This window comes from Papaver somniferum, chromosome 5, assembly GCF_003573695.1.
Source record: "Papaver somniferum cultivar HN1 chromosome 5, ASM357369v1, whole genome shotgun sequence".
In the NCBI taxonomy this organism is placed as follows: Eukaryota; Viridiplantae; Streptophyta; class Magnoliopsida; order Ranunculales; family Papaveraceae; genus Papaver; species Papaver somniferum.
The window spans coordinates 43,885,845-43,904,142 of record NC_039362.1 but is presented as its reverse complement, the minus strand read 5'-3'; the positions used below and the strand labels follow the sequence as shown (position 1 = coordinate 43,904,142).

The 18,298-nt window shown below is 39.6% G+C and overlaps 1 protein-coding gene across 1 annotated transcript; it reads right to left on the bottom strand.

The window, feature by feature from the left end:
* Window positions 1–1,240: 1,240 nt before the first annotated feature.
* LOC113282392 lies at window positions 1,241–3,277 on the bottom strand (the record flags this gene model as incomplete). Its single annotated transcript, XM_026531382.1, has 4 exons — window positions 1,241–1,467; window positions 1,714–2,070; window positions 2,272–2,458; window positions 3,185–3,277. Coding segments are annotated over 4 exons (864 nt in total), but the record flags the coding sequence as incomplete, so codon positions are not given.
* Between the last annotated feature and the right edge of the window lie 15,021 nt (window positions 3,278–18,298).

Here is an 18,298-nt window from a genome sequence, read left to right as displayed (position 1 = left end):
CAACACACTGGCAAATACAAGGGAACCAGTAGTCGATAATCCTAACTCTAGGTCAACTCAGCTGGCATATACAAGGGTACCAGTGGTCGACTTTATTGTATTTATTCTAGTTGGTCTGGTGGTCTGGTCTCAATTTTATTATTTTTTTTTTCATCTCAGTCACTCTATTTCACCCTAGTAATGGTAAAAAAACAAAAAAAGAAGTGATCAGGATTCTTTCGATGTTTCCATCACGAGGATATGGTGAAACTACCATGTTTTCTTTTCTAACACCTGAGCTCTGTGCTTTTATGAATAGACTCTTCTATATGTTTCCATCTAATCAGATTGGTTCCTCAACTCCTACAATCAAAATGTTCCCATACACTTAGATTGGTTAGTGCCAACCTTAATAAACATAAATTTCTAGGCTCTGGAGTTTATTTATTGCAACTAAAAGCTAACAAAAAGTTTCTTCCCCACCCCCAAACTTAAATCTAACATTGTCCTCAATGTTTCTAATGAAAGAGCAATACCAAAAAGTAAAGTAACATGAGGAATCAGTAAAGAGAGAAGTCGGAAAGATAGTACCTGGGTGAAGAGAGAAATCAAAAACTAATATACAACATACAATCGCCTCGATGGTCAATCAAGGGTAAACAGGGTCCTCCAGAGGGACCTCCTCAACATCACCTGTTGGAAAGGGCTCTAAAAAGGGTTTCAATCTCTGACCGTTAACCTTCGAAGAACTACTACCATCCGGTGTCTCGATCTCAATAGCTCCATGAGGAAAGACAATGCGAACAATAAAAGGACCCGTCCACCGAGAATGTAACTTCCCAGGGAAAAGATGCAAGCGGGTATCATACAGAAGAACTTTTTGACCTGGAGAAAATGACTTCCTTAAAATATTTCTATCATGCACAAGTTTCATTTTGTTCTTATACTCCTTCGCACTATCGTAAGCATCAATACGAATCTCGTCCAACTCATTGAGCTGGAGTTTCCTATGGGCTCCTGCCTTGTCAAGAGAAAAGTTTAGCTGCTTAACAGCCCAATAATCTCTATGTTCTAACTCGACAGGTAAATGACATGCCTTTCCATACACAAGCCGATAAGGAGACATTCCAATGGGGGTCTTAAACGCAGTACGGGAAGCCCATAAGGCATCAGTAAGCCTAGACGACAAGTCTTTCCTATTAGGATTAACTGTTTTCTCTAATATACGTTTTATCTCCCTATTGGAAACCTCAACCTGACCATTAGTCTGTGGATGATACGGGGTAGCTACCTTATGTGTAATACCATATTTCTTCATCAAAAGCCTAAAAGGTCCATTACAAAAGTGCGACCCACCATCACTAATTATAGTCCGCGGTGTACCAAAACGTGTAAGAATATTATTTTTCAAGAAATCAATCACAACCCTATGGTCATTGGTTTTACACGCAACCGCCTCAATCCACTTAGAGACATAGTCTACAGCGACAAGGATGTATAGGTTACCAAAAGAATTAGGAAACGGACCCATAAAGTCAATACCCCACACATCAAAGACCTCGACAACTAAAATAGGGTTCAAGGGCATCATGTTCCTACGGGAAATGGTTCCTAATTTCTGGCAACGTTCACAAGTAACACAGTAACTGTGGGAGTCTTTAAACAACGAAGGCCAATAAAATCCACACTGCAATATCTTAGCAGCAGTCTTCTTAGCACTAAAGTGACCCCCACACGCATGATCATGACAAAAGGAAATAATACTGGACTGGTCACTCTCAGGTATACATCTCCTAATAATCTGGTCTGGACAATACTTAAACAAATAAGGATCATCCCAAAAGAAGTGCTTAACCTCAGCTAAAAATCTAGAACGCTCTTGTTTACCCCAATGTTGGGGCATTCGACCAGTAACAAGATAGTTCACTATATTCGCATACCAAGGTAATTGGGTAACAAAGAACAATTGTTCATCAGGAAAGTTGTCCCTTATAGGAAGGGAATCATTAAGGGTATCCACAACAAGTCTAGACAAGTGGTCTGCTACTACATTTTCTGCACCCTTTTTGTCTCTAATGTCCGGAGAAAACTCTTGTAACAACAGGATCCACCTAATCAATCTAGGTTTCGTATCCTTCTTAGACAAAAGATATTTCAAAGCAGCATGATCAGTATATATTACGATCTTAGAACCTAAGAGATAGGGTCTAAACTTGTCTAAGGCAAACACAATGGCTAACAGTTCCTTCTCCGTAGTGGTATAGTTCAACTGGGCATCATTCAGAGTTTTGCTAGCATAGTAAATTACATGAAGTAACTTGTTTTCTCGCTGACCTAGCACAACACCAATAGCATAATCTGAAGCATCGCACATGATTTCAAAGGGTAGGTTCCAGTTGGGTGCCTGGACTATGGGGGCGGTAGTGAGTAAAGTTTTAAGCTTCTCGAAAGCCTCTAAACAAGCATCATCAAAGACAAACTTAACATCTTTTGCAAGCAAATTGCAAAGAGGTCTAGAAATCAAGCTAAAATCCTTAATGAATCGACGATAAAAACCAGCATGCCCTAAGAATGACCTAATACCTTTTACGGTTTTTGGGACCGGTAAAGTTTTAATAAGGTCAACTTTGGCTCTATCTACCTCTATACCCTTTGAAGATACGATATGCCCTAGAACAATTCCTGAACGAACCATGAAGTGACATTTCTCCCAATTAAGCACTAAATTCTTTTCCTTACACCTAGTCAAAACTAATGACAAATGATGCAAGCACTCATCGAAAGACGAACCAAACACTGAAAAATCATCCATAAAGACCTCTAAGAACCGTTCTACCATGTCAGAAAATATGCTCATCATACAACGCTGAAAGGTCGCAGGGGCATTACATAGGCCGAAAGGCATGCGTCTATACGCAAAGGTACCAAAGGGACAGGTAAAAGTGGTTTTCTCTTGGTCTTCTGGGGCAATAGGAACCTGATTATAACCGCAGTATCCATCTAAAAAGCAATAATGGCTACGTCCAGCTAATCTCTCTAGCATTTGGTCGATGAAGGGAAGGGGAAAGTGGTCCTTCCTAGTGACCTTGTTCAATTTTCTATAGTCAATACAGACACGCCAACTCGTGGTCATTCGGGTTGGGATTAACTCATTGTTATCATTCTGGACTACAGTAATACCGGATTTCTTGGGAACAACCTGAACGGGGCTGACCCACTTACTGTCTGAAATGGGGTAGATAATGCCTGCATCTAACAGCTTCAGAACCTCGGTTCGAACAACTTCTTTCATATTAGGGTTCAGTCGACGTTGCATCTCCCTAGAAGGTTTGGTGTCACTCTCTAAATAGATATGATGCATACAATCAATAGGACTTATACCCTTAATGTCTGCTATGGTCCACCCTAAAGCTTCCTTGTTATTCTGAAGGACAGTCACTAGCCTACTTTCCTGATCACTATCCAAGTCGGATGCTATAATCACAGGTAAAGTTTCAGGGGGCCTAAAAAACATACTTCAGGGTATCTGGTAATGGTTTAAGGTCCAACTTGGGAGGCTTTTCCAACGAAGGAACTAGGGTAGACTCGGGAACGGGTAAAGGTTCGAACTTAGGTTTCCATCCATTACTAGTGTCTAACAAAGGGGTTGAATCTAACAAAGCATTCACCTCATTAATCACATCATCATCATCAAAATCAATCCCAAAGTGAGCTAGGCATTTCTCTAATGGATCTTCTATCAAAGTGTTTGGTAATGACTCCTCTACTAAGGTGCCTATCATGTTCACCTCTTCTACGCTCGAGTCGTCCAGTTCCTGGGGTAGCTTACTAATGTGAAAGATGTTCAGCTCAATAGTCATATTACCAAAAGACAAATTCATAATACCAGTTCGACAGTTAATGATCGCATTGGATGTTGCTAAAAATGGGCGACCTAAAATCACCGGTATCTGGTTCTCTGGGTCAGGGACAGGTTGGGTATCTAGGATAACAAAATCCACTGGATAAATAAACTTGTCGACCTCAATAAGAACATCCTCGATCACACCACGAGGAATTTTAACGGACCTATCAGCTAACTGGAGTGTCATCTGGGTAGGTTTCATCTCACCAAGTCCTAGCTTAAGGTACACATGGTATGGAAGTAAATTCACACTGGCTCCTAAGTCAAGCAAAGCTTTCTCAACACGGTGTTTACCTATTGTGCAAGAAATGGTAGGGGACCCTGGGTCTTTATACTTAGGAGTAGTGGTATTCTGAATAATGGAACTCACGTGACTAGCTAGGAAGGCTTTCTTTTGGACACTAAGCTTACGCTTTCGTGTACACAAGTCCTTAAGGAACTTGGCATAAGCCGGAATCTGCTTAATCGCATCCAACAATGGTAGGTTGATAGTAACCTGCTTAAAAACCTCTAATATATCATTAAAGTTGGACTCCCTCTTAGTCGGAACTAGCAGCTGGGGAAACGGGGCTCTGGGAACAAAGCGGGCTCAGCAGGACCCTCATTGGTCTCTTTGGAGACTCTATCAGTCTTCTCATTCTCTGGCTCAGAAGGGTGAACTACAGCATGTTCACTATTAGGCATGGAAACCTTGTTGTCTATCTCTCTACCGCTCCTAAGGGTTTTAATAGCATTTACATGATCGGATGGTCTTTCACCTATTTCATTAATTCCTCTAGGGTTTGGTTGAGTTTGACTAGGAAACTTACCTCTTTCTCTTAAAGACTCATTTATATGACTAACCTGGGTTTTCAACTCGGAAATAGCCTGAGAGTTAGCCTGACCTATTCTCTATTTTCTTCTAAACCTTGAGCAACAGATTGCTGAAACTGCATAGTGTTACGAGTTAACAAAGCAAGAGACTCTTCTAAACTCATAATCTTCTTATCCGAAGGGTTCTGAAACTGTGCCGGGGCTGAAGGATTCTTAGGATAGCCAAAACCTGGGGGAGCTTGAGAGTTACTAGACTGACCTTGATTCTGGCCCTTAGACCAAGAAAGGTTGGGATGGTTTCTCCAGCCAGGGTTATAGGTTTCTGAATAAGGGTCAAACTTCTGACGGTTATCGAATCTAGTGTTGTTATAAAGAGCATTGGCTTGCTCTTCAACAGTATGGTCTTCCCAAAAAGGCTCTATTCTACCACTAGTACCACTAGAATGACCTAATTCCAACGCTTCTAACCTTTTGGCTATGGCTGCTATTTTAGCATCTGACTCATAGGATCCTTCTACCCTATTGACATTTCCTCTACTTAGAAGAATTGTTTTCTGGGGTTCCCTATTATTTTCCCATTGTTGGGTCTTATTGGCGATTTCATTCAAAAATGTCATCGCCTCATCAACAGTTTTATTCTCAAACCCACCTGTGCATAAGGACTCAACCATGGTTGTTGTTGAATAATCTAAACCCTCGTAGAGGATCTGAACTAACCTAACCTTCTCTAAACCATGATGAGGACATTGAGATATTAAGTCATTGAACCTTTCTAAATACCTATATAAAGATTCTCCCTCTTGTTGAGCAAAAGTACAAATTTGTGTCCTAATAGACGATGTTTTGTGCCTTGGGAAAAACTTATGTATAAAGGCAGATGTAAGTTGTTCATAGGTTTCAATTGACTCAGAATCCAAACTATACAGCCAAGATTTGGCTTTATCTTTTAAGGAAAAGGGGAATAACCTAAGTTTCAGTGCATCATCACTAAGGTTTTTAATTTTCAGAGTACTACATACTTCCTCAAATTCCCTAACATGAAAATAGGGGTTCTCATTCTCTTTTCCTAAAAAGGTTGGGAGCATCTGTAAAGTCCCAGGTTTGAGTTCATAATTTGCCTCGGTTTCAGCTAACTTGATACAAGACGGACGAGAGGTCCTAGTTGGGTTCAATAAAGCTTTTAAAGTTGCCATTTCTGGCACTACCAAAGGACTAGGAGTACTTTCTTCACAAAGAAGCAGATTCTCAAAACTGAAGTTTCCAAAAACGGGGCTCTCTAAAGAAGAGTCTTCGAGCTCCCCGCCTTCACAAGAAGAACTACTAGGTTTATCACTAATCAGACGACCTAGAGTGTTTCTTTTCCAAGCCCGTTCTCTAATGACCTCGGGCATACACTAGAAAAACAAAACTAAAACGAAAAGCCCTAAAAGGGAAGGGAAGTTCTATGCAAACACAAACAAGGCTGACTCCACCACAGCAAACCTACTGAATTCTAGCAAACAAAAAGCATGATGGCTCCACTTAGATTGTTTCTAGACCAGCTTCTAATCCTTCGAAAGGGAATTCGTTACAATTTAAGCAAACCCCTCTGGAATCAATCCGAGTCAAAGTAAGTTGAATTGAGGCGAGGGAAGCTCAGTGGAGCTTTGATACCCAAGGCCTCACCGCTATCACAAGGCGGCGCAGTCACGCATTCAACTCACAGAAACCATCATGAACTTCGAAGTATGCTAAAAGAGTAACCAATATTTTTCGAACGACTTTCCTACTAAGCTCGTTACCCTATAGGTCTCGTTCTATTCCAAATTTTAAAGCTTAGGTTCGCGTTTGGTTTCGTTTTCCTAAGGCGGGCAAGAAGAGAACGGTGATGAAATCCGAACCCTTATCTTGTATGGCCAGTCCTTGCCCTTTACTAGGAATTTAAAACAGCCGTTTTCAGTTCCTCAGCATATATGCAAACGAAGGAATACAGTAACTCGCTGACAGGGGATTCGCGAGTGTTTCGACAAACTTACCTCCCGTTCCAGACGGGGGATGAACCGTTGTCGTCGACTCGGGCCACAACTCCTATGTTGTGTACGAACCCGAGGGGCCGAGGTGATATCGTAATCACCGTCCTTCTCTGCAAACAGTTTAATATTTAATCTACCCTTCCGTAGGGTTTAAAAAAAATTAATGTCCAAATGTCCAAAGTCCAAAAGAAAGGTCCAAAAAATAAAGTGCAAAAAGAAAAAAAAAATACAAAAAAAAAGAATTCCTAATACAATCTAATAAAATAACACTCTTTTTTTTCTCTCTTTTTCTATAAAAAAAAAAATTCTTCTTTAGCTCCTTTCGCTTTGCCTTTTACTTCAAGTCTTTAAATATTCGCCAAAAGCTTTGGCAAAAATTTCTTTCGCTCCAAATTCCCAAAATCTGAAAGGAAAAGACAAAAACCCAAAAACGTAAAGAAGAACAAAAAAAACTAAAAAAAAATAAATCTAAAAACTCTATCCTAAAGACAAGCCCGCGTCGGCGCCAAAAATTGATGGTATTTTCAATGATGTTGTAGTAAAGAGTTCGTTGAGGCTTGTGAAGGCAATGAATTCTAGACTTAATAGAACTTAAAAATATAGAAAACTTAACTCAAAATTGATTTCAAGTGATTGGAAAATAACCAAGACACTAGAATCCACTATTACACATGAATGATGTCAAATATTTCATAACTCTAATTATCCTTTTAATCCTTTATTTCTTAATCCACAAATAATCAAACATATTCTCAAAAATTAATTGTATCCCCTAAGCATAGATTATCTAACCAAAGCATAACCTATCTAATTGAATCACAACTAATGAAGAAAATTATGTAAACTTTTAAGAACTCTGCAAAAGCAGTGATTGAGTGAATTATAATTAAATATTAGAGAAAATGAAATAGTTACCCATTGTTCATGTGTGAATAGCTTCATCCATTGCCTTGGTTACGAGAGAATTAGCCGCTCATCATGTTGGAAACACGCTCAAAAGTTGATTTCATTTATGCTCAAAGGGTTACAAATGATGAATAAGGGAGAATTATAATAAAAATCGGGTTTGCAACGCTTATAATTGTTGCAAAAACCGTTACAAAGAGCCGTTACTGTTGTTGTTGCGTTTTTAAGTCTGCCTGTAAACTGCGACCCACAGAATGAGTTGCTGTCACTGTTCAAAAACGACTGCTGGTGCAAGTCCGTTCTTCGTGTTCTTCAGTTTTGCAGCAGCAGAAATGACAGCTCTGCAAATTTGATTTTTCGCTCTTTGGTGTTATTTTTCTCTCCCAATCTCTCTGTATCCTTTCTCTATGATCCCCTCACCCTATATATACTCAACATCAGGAAAATATCACGCCATAAATCTCACAAATTTTCATTAAACTCGGCAGTGAAGAAAAATATTCTGGGAATATTTTCTTCCCTGTTTTAGCTTCTCATGTGTTTCTACAGCTGCAAAATCTCCTCATTTTTCTTCTTCACGGTCCAGAGTGTTGCTAGAGTCATCATACACGAGCAGAACACGCATAAATCTTCCAAAACTCGTGAACTATTCTTGTCATGCACGGGCTGCCCTGATTCCTTGTCACGGATTTTCCAGCCAAATTTGATCGAAACAAACACCCATACCAGATCTTTTATGACATATCACAACTACCCATGAAGTTTCAGCCCTTTAGTCCACCTAGAACATCTTCAAATTTCGATCGAAACATTCTCAGAGAGCTGGCACATTTTTCCCTCCAATTTTTAAGTTTCAAATGAAGAAGATGGTGTCCCCCTAACCAGCTGTGGGGTGCGAATAGCAGCTGCCTTTTTGGGGTGCTCCTTAGTAATTGAGGTGCCCCTTAACCAAATCTGGGCTCCGTATAGCAAGTATCCTCCGGGGGTGTTCCGAGTGATTTTTCGAGCCAATTTTTCCAACAATATTTTTATTCCAAAAATACCTAAAAATACGCAAAACACCATAATAAGGACGAAAACGAGTACCAACAATACGAAACATTGAGGACAAATTAGACACATAAATGCGTCTATCAGATAGCGCTGAACTGATCAGGATTGGCCTTGGATCGTCTTCACTCCCAATGTTGATTGTTTCAAGATCGTCAGTGGTAGAGTCAGTGTCGTCCTGTAGTTGTCGTGGGGCATCTTGGACTTCTTCTTCAAGTGATAGCTCACTCTGACACGATTCTTCATGGTGGGGAGACTTTTCATCGTTCTCCTCGATTAATTTCTAATCTTTCCGTCGGCGATAAATGACTCTCCCTTCTACGTCTCGATCGGTCGTGAAGTTTGTCCCTAGAGTTGAGACTTGATCATTATGGCGTTTAGTCGGTGTAGTAGGTGACTTGATTACTTTAGCAGCTGAGGATGACAGATCATTATCAGCCTTCTCGATAGTCTTCCAGCTTGGAAGTAGCGTACTGCGAATCCTGCTTGGAGATTCCGGGATGCCTTTTTGAGATTCAAGGAACTCAGTATCATAGACGGGAGCATAAGGAGATGATGAAGCCGGAATGCGAACAATCTTGTTGTCGAGCAGGGTCTTCATGCATTGATGGTATGTTGAAGGAACCACCTTGTTATCCTGGAGCCATGGGCGTCCCAGTATTATGTGGTAGTCAGGTTCTTGCTCGATCACATGAAACTTTGCTTTCGATCGAATCGGCCCCACCCTCAAATCTATGTATGCGTATCCATATGTATGGCTTTGACTTCCTTCAAATCCTGTCATTAGGATGGGATAGCGAACGATTTTACCTTGTGGGAATCTGGCATCCTGAGAGTCTTCATAGTGACAATGTTGGTGGAAGCACCAGTGTCAACAAGAGATCTTCTAAATTCGATGCCTTTGATGAAACCAGTGACATACAATGCTCGGTTATGTCCTTCATCTGTCATGCGATCTTCTTCTCCAAAAGAGATGTTGTCGATCGAATGCCCAGGCAATAGGGATACTTCTTCAACTGATGGTGTTGGTGGCGTTATTTGCACGTTGGATGATATCTGGTTGAGTGATGAAAATATGTCTGTGCGCTGATCCCTGGAGAAGTGCAGGAGTTCACATAGATTTTCAATCAAATGTGTGACCTCTTGTTCCACCGGATTCTCGTATGTGGTGAAGCTGTTGATTTGAGGGTCAGATGACGCTTCAGTCCCTGGTGTTGAGGCTTCTGGAGCGGAGATACCGCCTAACTCGGACGTTAATTTGATGAGAAAGTCGAGGATGTGGTTTATCGTCTCCTTCATCAGGTCCATGTTCCGGGTATAGACCTTTAGGATTTGAGCCAACTCTGCCAAAGTCGGTATCCCTCTGCTTTTCATGCCGCCAGGTGTAACATGAGGAATGTTGCCGTTTGAAATATTCTGATCTGAATTAGATGAATTAGTCCTGAGACCAACCATCTTGTGAGATTTTTAGATTGCAACCGAGAGAATGATCTCACACTGTGGTCGCCAATCTGTGGATGGGGAAAAACGATTTGCTGGTTTTTAAGGAATTAAAGAGACGACCGTACGGAGGAGACTCCTCGAACCGAGCGAAATGTTAAACCTCACACAGATGCACCGCTGCAAAGGGGGTGCTTTAGATTCGAGAGATTAATCTGTAGTACTCCGGGCTAAATCAATACAATGACCGTTCCAGAGTAAATTCGGTCCCAAGAGAGGATGGGTTGATCTGTAGGAGGGAAGCTGAAAAATATGTGGAATCAATGGTAATCAAAGATTGTGGGTGTGTGAATTCTGAATACGATAAGCTCTGAGTGATTGAAATTGCTCAATTGAGAGTAGTTGCTCAATTGATGAGTTGATGATCTCGTGTTGTCGATGAGACGTGATATTGATGATACTGTTGATGCTGATGATTCAATCATGATTCAGAGACTTATTTATATTGCTGTAATTTTAGACACCATGATCCCATGAAGTGTGACAGTTGATGGAATCAAGGAGTGGGGAAGTGGAGATCGTGTTTGAAACCAGTTGCTCAACGTGTGGAGATTTCCACCCACTACCTCGTGAATTCCTTCAACTGGTTGCACGACTTGCTCACATTCCATCGTGTGTTTGAACACACGTGTCGTAGACCGCCAGACCAAAACCCAAAGTGATATCCCCCCAAAGTGACACGATTGACGTCTCGTGGTATGTTAGTCAATTGATGACTTCGTGGTTTGAAGGGACGATGAGTCCATGTAGTTGCTGAGTTGAACATAATGTTCTGAAACTCATGAGTTGAACATGTCATGAGACAGAGGTATAGTTCTTACGATGAAGTGAGCAAGTATTGCTCATTCGATGGATCGTTAAATATTGATTGTTGAACCAATATTCATTGGCTTGAACTTTAGACACCATGATCCCATGAAGTGTGACAGTTGATGGAATCAAGGAGTGGGGAAGTGGAAATCGTGTTTGAAACCAGTTGCTCAACGTGTGGAGACTTGGTCGATTTTACACCCACTACCTCGTGAATTCCTTCAACTGATTGCACGACTTGATCACATTCCATCGTGTGTTTGAACACGTGTCGTAGACCGCCAGACCAAAACCCTAAGTGATATCCCCCCAAAGTGACACGATTGACGTCTCATGGTATGTTAGTCAATTGATGACTTCGTGGTTTGATGGGACGATGAGTCCATGTAGTTGCTTAGTTGAACATGATGTTCTGAAACTCATGAATTGAACATGTCATGAGACAGAGGTATAGTTCTTACGATGAAGTGAGCAAGTATTGCTCATTCGATGGATCATTGAATATTGATTGTTGAACCAATATTCCTTGGTTTGAGCAAATATTTATCATCTGATCAAGTGTTGCTCATGTGATGAATTGTTGAATATTTGATCTTCTGAGCATGTGTTGCTCATCTGATGGATTATTGGCAGCGTACCAAAAAAATATTAATTAGAATACTGGTCGTTGAACCGAGCATAATTAATAAAATTAATGACCATGAGGTCGTCGTAAAATTATTAAGGTTGGAATATGGAATGATGATCCTTGGATTCAGAAACCCTAATTTGATCAATTGATGATCAATTCATGGTTCGTCAGAATTTTGACCATGGGATGAAGGAGGGAGCGACTACATTGGACCGTGGATAAACCATGTAGTTTCCATATGCTCACGTGAGAAAATACAAAGAACTCCTGAAGAGTTGACGATTTTTTGGTGAAATAATGATTAAATGCTGGTTTAATCATTTATTCGAAAATGCTCGTCTGAGCCTTAGGTGAGAAAACCTAATTAATTATGACGGAGTGAGGGACCGACCATGGGGTCATGAAACCGGCCCTGGGTTGTAACGTGACCGCCTGACGATCACTTCATGAAAATCCAAAGTGTTTGGAAGAGTTTTGGACCTAATACGAGCAATTGTGCAAATTAGGTCAAAACTGTGAAAATTGATGGGACCGGCTTCCGTGAGCTAAATAGCCAATCTTGGTCGGTCAAGATAGCGTGCTCGTGTCCCCAAGGCGTCCGCGTCTCAGTCCTGAGAATTTTGATATTTTTTGGCGTGCAATTGAGCATCCATTCGAGAAAATATGCCAAAATTAGGGTTTCGACAAAACTGAGGAAAACACCATGAGATGATGAAAAATAATTATAAAATAAGGAATGAGAGGCATGGGACAGCCGTGGTCAAGGCATGGTCGGTCGTCGTGATCACGGTCTCGTGGTGCCTTTTCCTTAATTTTATAATATTTTGATGATTTTATGAAAAATTCATGAATTTTGAGAAATTTGATGAATTTAGGGAGTTTCCATGAATTGAAGGAGTTTTCAAGAGTTCAGGGAAGCAAAAAATATTAAAATAATAAAAAAAGGGCGTGTGGGACCGTGGAGGCATGGTCGGCCGGATTGGGCCCGGTCCCACGAGTTTCCCTAATTTTTGTGTATTTTTCATGTATTTTTGATGAATTGAGGGAATTTTTCCTAATTTGAGAGAAATACCATGAAATAAAGGAATTTGATGAATTCAAGGAAAACTAATAATAAAATAATAAAACAAAGGGGCGTGTGGGACCGGCTAGGGCATGACCGTCCGGCCAAGGCCCGGTCCCACAAGTTTTCATAATTTATTTTATTATTATTTGATGATTTGTGCAAAAATACCATGATATCAAGGAGTTTTTCATGAAATTAGAGAAATAATAATAATAATAAAAAAATAATAAGGAACCGTGGGGTGTGGGGCCGGTTGGGACCAAGGCATGGACGGTTGGCCAATGGTCACGCCCCACACTCCTTTCCTTAATTTTATATTATTTTTTATGGATTTATGGAAGTACCATGAAACCGAGGAGTTTCCTCGAGACGAAGGAGATTTGATAAAATGAGAGAATTTTCGTCAAATCATGGAAAATAATAAAAATGCATTAAAAATATAAAACTGGCGTGGGATTGACCACGACACGGTCGGTCGGTCGTGTGTCCGTGCTCCCAGCACCCTGGTCAATATTTTTAATTATTTATTATTTTCTTCTTTATTTTGCATAGGTTCATCGTTTCGTTGTATTTTTGAAATACTCGTTCGTGCGGTGAACTGTTAGTGTATCATCGTTGAATACACCTTCACCATTTGATCGGGGCTTACTTAGAGGTAGCTCAGACGCCCGGTTGTTGATTATTTATTACTAATTGTGGAATTCAGCGGAGAATAATTCACAAAACTGAGTAATAAGATGTTTATTATTAATTCATAGGATCAGCTGAGGATTCGACTACGAATTCAGAATAATAAAGTGAGCATTACCATTCCATGGGATCGTAGATTCGACAATAGAATCGGAGTAATTAAGATTTATCTATTACCATTTATGAGACCAGTTGTGGATTCGATCATGAAATCGGAGTAATGAGATAATATAGTTATTGCCATTTTATGAGATCAAGCCGTGGATTCGATCATAGAATAGGAGCAGTAATAGATTATTCTGGGAATTCAGTAGTGAATGTCACAGCAGAATTAATCTTGATTAGGAATAATTAACTTTGTGGCTCTATACTAGCAGATCAAGCTGTCTATGAGCATTAATTATCCCGATATGAGCTTGTCGGTAAGTCATATCCTTTATGTAGTCAGGGTAAACTTGTTGTTTGTTCCTGAAGACGTTATCGCTCTATACTAACAGAGCAAGCTGTCTAGGAGCCGTCCATCTCGTGATACTATATAGAAATAATCACTGAAAGTATTCAGTATTCATGAGATATGTCGTTGTCCAGTCGTGAGACTACATATCTACATGTACTCTGAGAGAAAGTACTCTCCGTTGAGAATTCGATGAGAGACCCGTGTCTCGATACTCACGTCTGATTGCTGAATCAGAGCTTCGTATAATTATGAGTTTATGATTTTAGCCTTTGTCGAAAATCCACCATCTACAATCTCAATGTCTTTTTCTCTAATGTCTCAATAGGTTGTTATCCCTAGCATTCCAATTTCTATCTTTTCGGTGAGAAACAGTATGTAAACTTAGCTAACCGGATACTATGTGACGCTAGAAGTTTCAAAAATGCGACTAAAACGTTTCTCCCATACCCCCAAACTTAAATCTAACATTGTCCTCAATGTTCTAAAGATGAAATTAAAAGCATGAACAAAGAGAAATTGTTACCAATTGAAGCAAAAGAGATAAGGAAAGATATTACCGTGTCGCATGAATATTGGGTTACCTCCCAAGAAGTGCTAAGTTTAAAGTCTTCAGCCAGACTAAGAAAGGATTAGTCACCTTATAGAATCATAAAGTAATAGCCGGAATAGCTGCGGATCACCAAAACCAAATAGGGCTATCACAAGTAAAATGAATCTGCAACATGCCAAGAAAATTAACGGATAAAGCACGCCCTTGTCTAGTATCCTGTTTAAGAAAACTACATCTAGCTGTGGTTCAGGTTCAGGTTCTATAACTGGGTCTAGATAAAATATTTTCATAGACTGCATTTCCTCGTAGCTAAGGTCCGATTCAGGTATTAGAGTCTGTAAAAACTCAAGTAAAAACTTGGAAGCACATAATTATAACCTAAATAATTACGGATCCTTTAAGTCAATTAGTTTTGACCCACACAATTGACCACGATGAAAGTAGTGGTCTTCCTTAAACAAATGTGTCGACCCTAATCTCCTAAAGTAATTAGGTTTGGTCTCAAAACTTAATAATTGACACATATGAAACTTATACATTCCCCCAATTGGTTGAAAAATATTTGGTGGGAAAACAAAGTCAATTTGGGTACTATCGCCTGGGTAAACCACATCAACCATAGGATGGGTTTCTAACAACTGAACTTCTTCCTGGACATTATTAAGTTCGGGATATCTACTATGAAGGTAATCTGGCACAAAGGTTGAGGCACATATATCAAGTCCAAGTGAGGGACCTTTCTAAGAGTTAAAGCACACAGAGAATGATAATCACCCCCAAACTTAGAGTTTCAGTGTCTCTAGAAATACTAGTCACAACTTCCCTAATTTCTAGGTCATCAGATTCCTGGAAATGGTCAATTAATTCTTCTAAGTCAGGTTCATCCTCACTCATCTCTACGAGTTCACTTTATTTGTCTAAAACTATTGTTTCTAAATCGCTAGACTCAAAATAAACTCGTTCCTCTAAACCTTCGTTGGCTTCGTGAAAAGGAAATACTACATCGTCTAAAACGGGGGTATTTCTAGTCAAAATCCTCATCCTTTTGAATAGGTGAATAATTATTAAAATTATTTGGATTTGTACTAGAAACAACACTATCATTATAAAGCTCAATCGGAGTAACAAATTCCTGATCACTATGCCTACATATTTTATGTTCTTCATCAATACTATCCTCATCATAATTATCATTATAATAACATGAAAATGATCAAACCCCATCTAAATAAGTAGTATTACCAATTATAGCCTCGTCATCTTGATTATGTGAATAAAAACTATCCTTATTTTCAAGGGTGGTATTGGGAACACTATATTGGTATTTAAGACTATCTTGAGCACATTTTTCTACAATCCTATTTGTACTCTCAGTAAATTGCTTGAGGGACTCTTCTAGAGACATGTTAGTTGACTTCTCTACGGACTCTTCTGGGAACGGAATATTATAAGTCTCTTTCATAAATAATTGAAATTTCTGTGTTGACTCATTGAAACTCTTGAGAGACTCTTCTAGAGAAATAGAAGGATTGTTTTGCTCGTATGACCTGTGGGTATGTGGATAGTAATTGGGCTCACAATGGTATGGACCATAACCTTCAAAAGTTTCGCGTTCCCAATCACTATTCACACTTTGGTCATAAAAAGGATAATGTCCAAGCTGCTCAGTCGGATACTCATTGTATTGGCTACTATAATACTAGTTTGACATCCTAACTGCTAGGGAATTCTAAACAAGCACAAAGAAGGCTGACTCTACCACAACAATCCTATTTTATCTACCTAACAAAAAGCATGATGGCTCCACTTAGATTGTTTCTAGACCAGCTTCTATTCTTTCGAAAAGGAATTCGTTACAATCTGAGCAAACCCCTCTGGAATCAATTCGAGTTAAAGTAAGTTGAATAGAGACGAGGGAAGCTGCGTGGAGCTTTGATACCCAAGGCCTCACCGACATTACAAGGCGGCGTATTCAACTCACAGAAACCATCATGAACTTCAAAGTATGCTCAAAAGAGTAACCAATATTTTTCGAACGACTTTCCAATTAAGCTCGTTACCCTATCGGTCTCGTTTTAGTCCAAATTTTAAGGCTTAGGTTCGCATAGGTTACGTGTTCCTAAGGCGGGCAAGAAGGAAACGGTGATGAAATCCGAGTCCTTATCTTGATTTGGCCAGGCCTTGCCCTTTACTAGAAAAATAAATCCGATTTCAGGTCCTCAACATATATGCATACAAAATCATCCAGTAAACCCGCTGACAAGGGATTCGCGGGTGTTTAGAATTCTTACCTCCCGTTCCAGACGGGAGATGAACCATTGAGGTCGACTCGAGCCATCGACTCCAATGTCAGTGTACGAACCCGAGGGGCTGAGATGATATCGTAATCGTCTTCCTTCTCTGCACACAGTTTATATTTAAACTACCCTTTCGTAGGGTTTAAAAATAATGTTCGTGCGGTGATTGTTAGTGTATCATCGTTGAGTACACTTTCACCTTTTGAGCCGGGGTTTATGATCGAATTTTAATATAGTGGTAAAGGTTGTCGTTCACTCGGACTTGATGAGATTGATTTTTTAGATTTAAATTATAAGACTAGCAATTATATACAAAATAGTAACAATGTATCAAGAGGTACTAAGACTAGGATTCCACCAAATATTCAAATTCATGCGATTCACCTATTTATTCTAAACCATTATAGCTCATTCAATAAGAATTTTGACTCTATATCTTTACCTAAGGTAGATTCTTAAAAATATTAATTGTAAAACTTAAGCATGGCATATCAAAAGAATTAATCCTAAGCATAAACCATCAAACGAAATGACAATTAATTAAGAAAAATCTTTTTCTAATTTTAAATTAATTCAAATAGTCATATAAAGAATTAAATGAATTTACCACATGATGAATTTTGGTTTCCTCCGTCGTCCCAGAGAAAGGTTTAGCTCCACATAGTGAAAAACACACTCAAAATATATTTCATAGCTCAATTGGTGTTTACAAAGAAGAAAATATAACTCAGGGAATTCGCAACGCTGTCACGGTGTTACAGAGCTCACCGTTACAATAATTGTCACAAACTTAAGATAGCGTTACAAATCGGCCGTTAAAAACTGTTAAATATAAGACCCTTGAAACGACAGTCTTTTACGGTAGTATGTTCTTCAGTTTCTTCTTCCCTGCAGCAGCAGAAAAATCTGCTCTGCAGCTTCCTATTATTCTCTGTAGCTTCCCCCAATCACTCGACCCCCTTATCTATGCTCCCAGAAGACTTTTTATACTCGGCAGGCACAAGAATAACGTCTCATTAACTCCTCAAATCTTCACCATTACTCGCAGTAAAGAAAAATATTCTCGGTTGTTTTCCTTCCATTCTTGCCTTTTCACGCTGTCAATCAGCGTTTACACGTTCCAAACTTGTTTCCAGCACATGGAAAATTGAGTCGAATCCTCTCCAAATACTCACCAACCTCAGTTATACTCGGGATATGCTCGTGCTTTGCTGTGTCCGACAGACTCCTCTTTTTCGATTCTGAGTCATCTATCAATCCTGTTTTAGCTGAACATGATATTCCCAACTAATTTTAATGGGGAAACCTGAAAAATACTCCAACAGATCACTCCCAGAACTTCCACAAAAACCTGAGTCCATGTCCTCCCCTGTTTTTCTTGACCCAAGAATTAAACCCTGTTTTATCGAATCTGGAGTGATTACCAACCCTGTTTAGTCGAAACAGGGTATATCCAATCCAAAGATCCCATTGAATCCGGCCAAAGCTCCAGCAAAATCTTGCCTGAAATACCCGTGAAAAGTTCACACCTCTGTTTACTTCTAACTCGAGTTCTAGCCAAATTCAATCGACAAAATCACTCCTTCTATCCCTGTTATGCTCTAACAGATGCTTTCCATCATTTTCATCCATT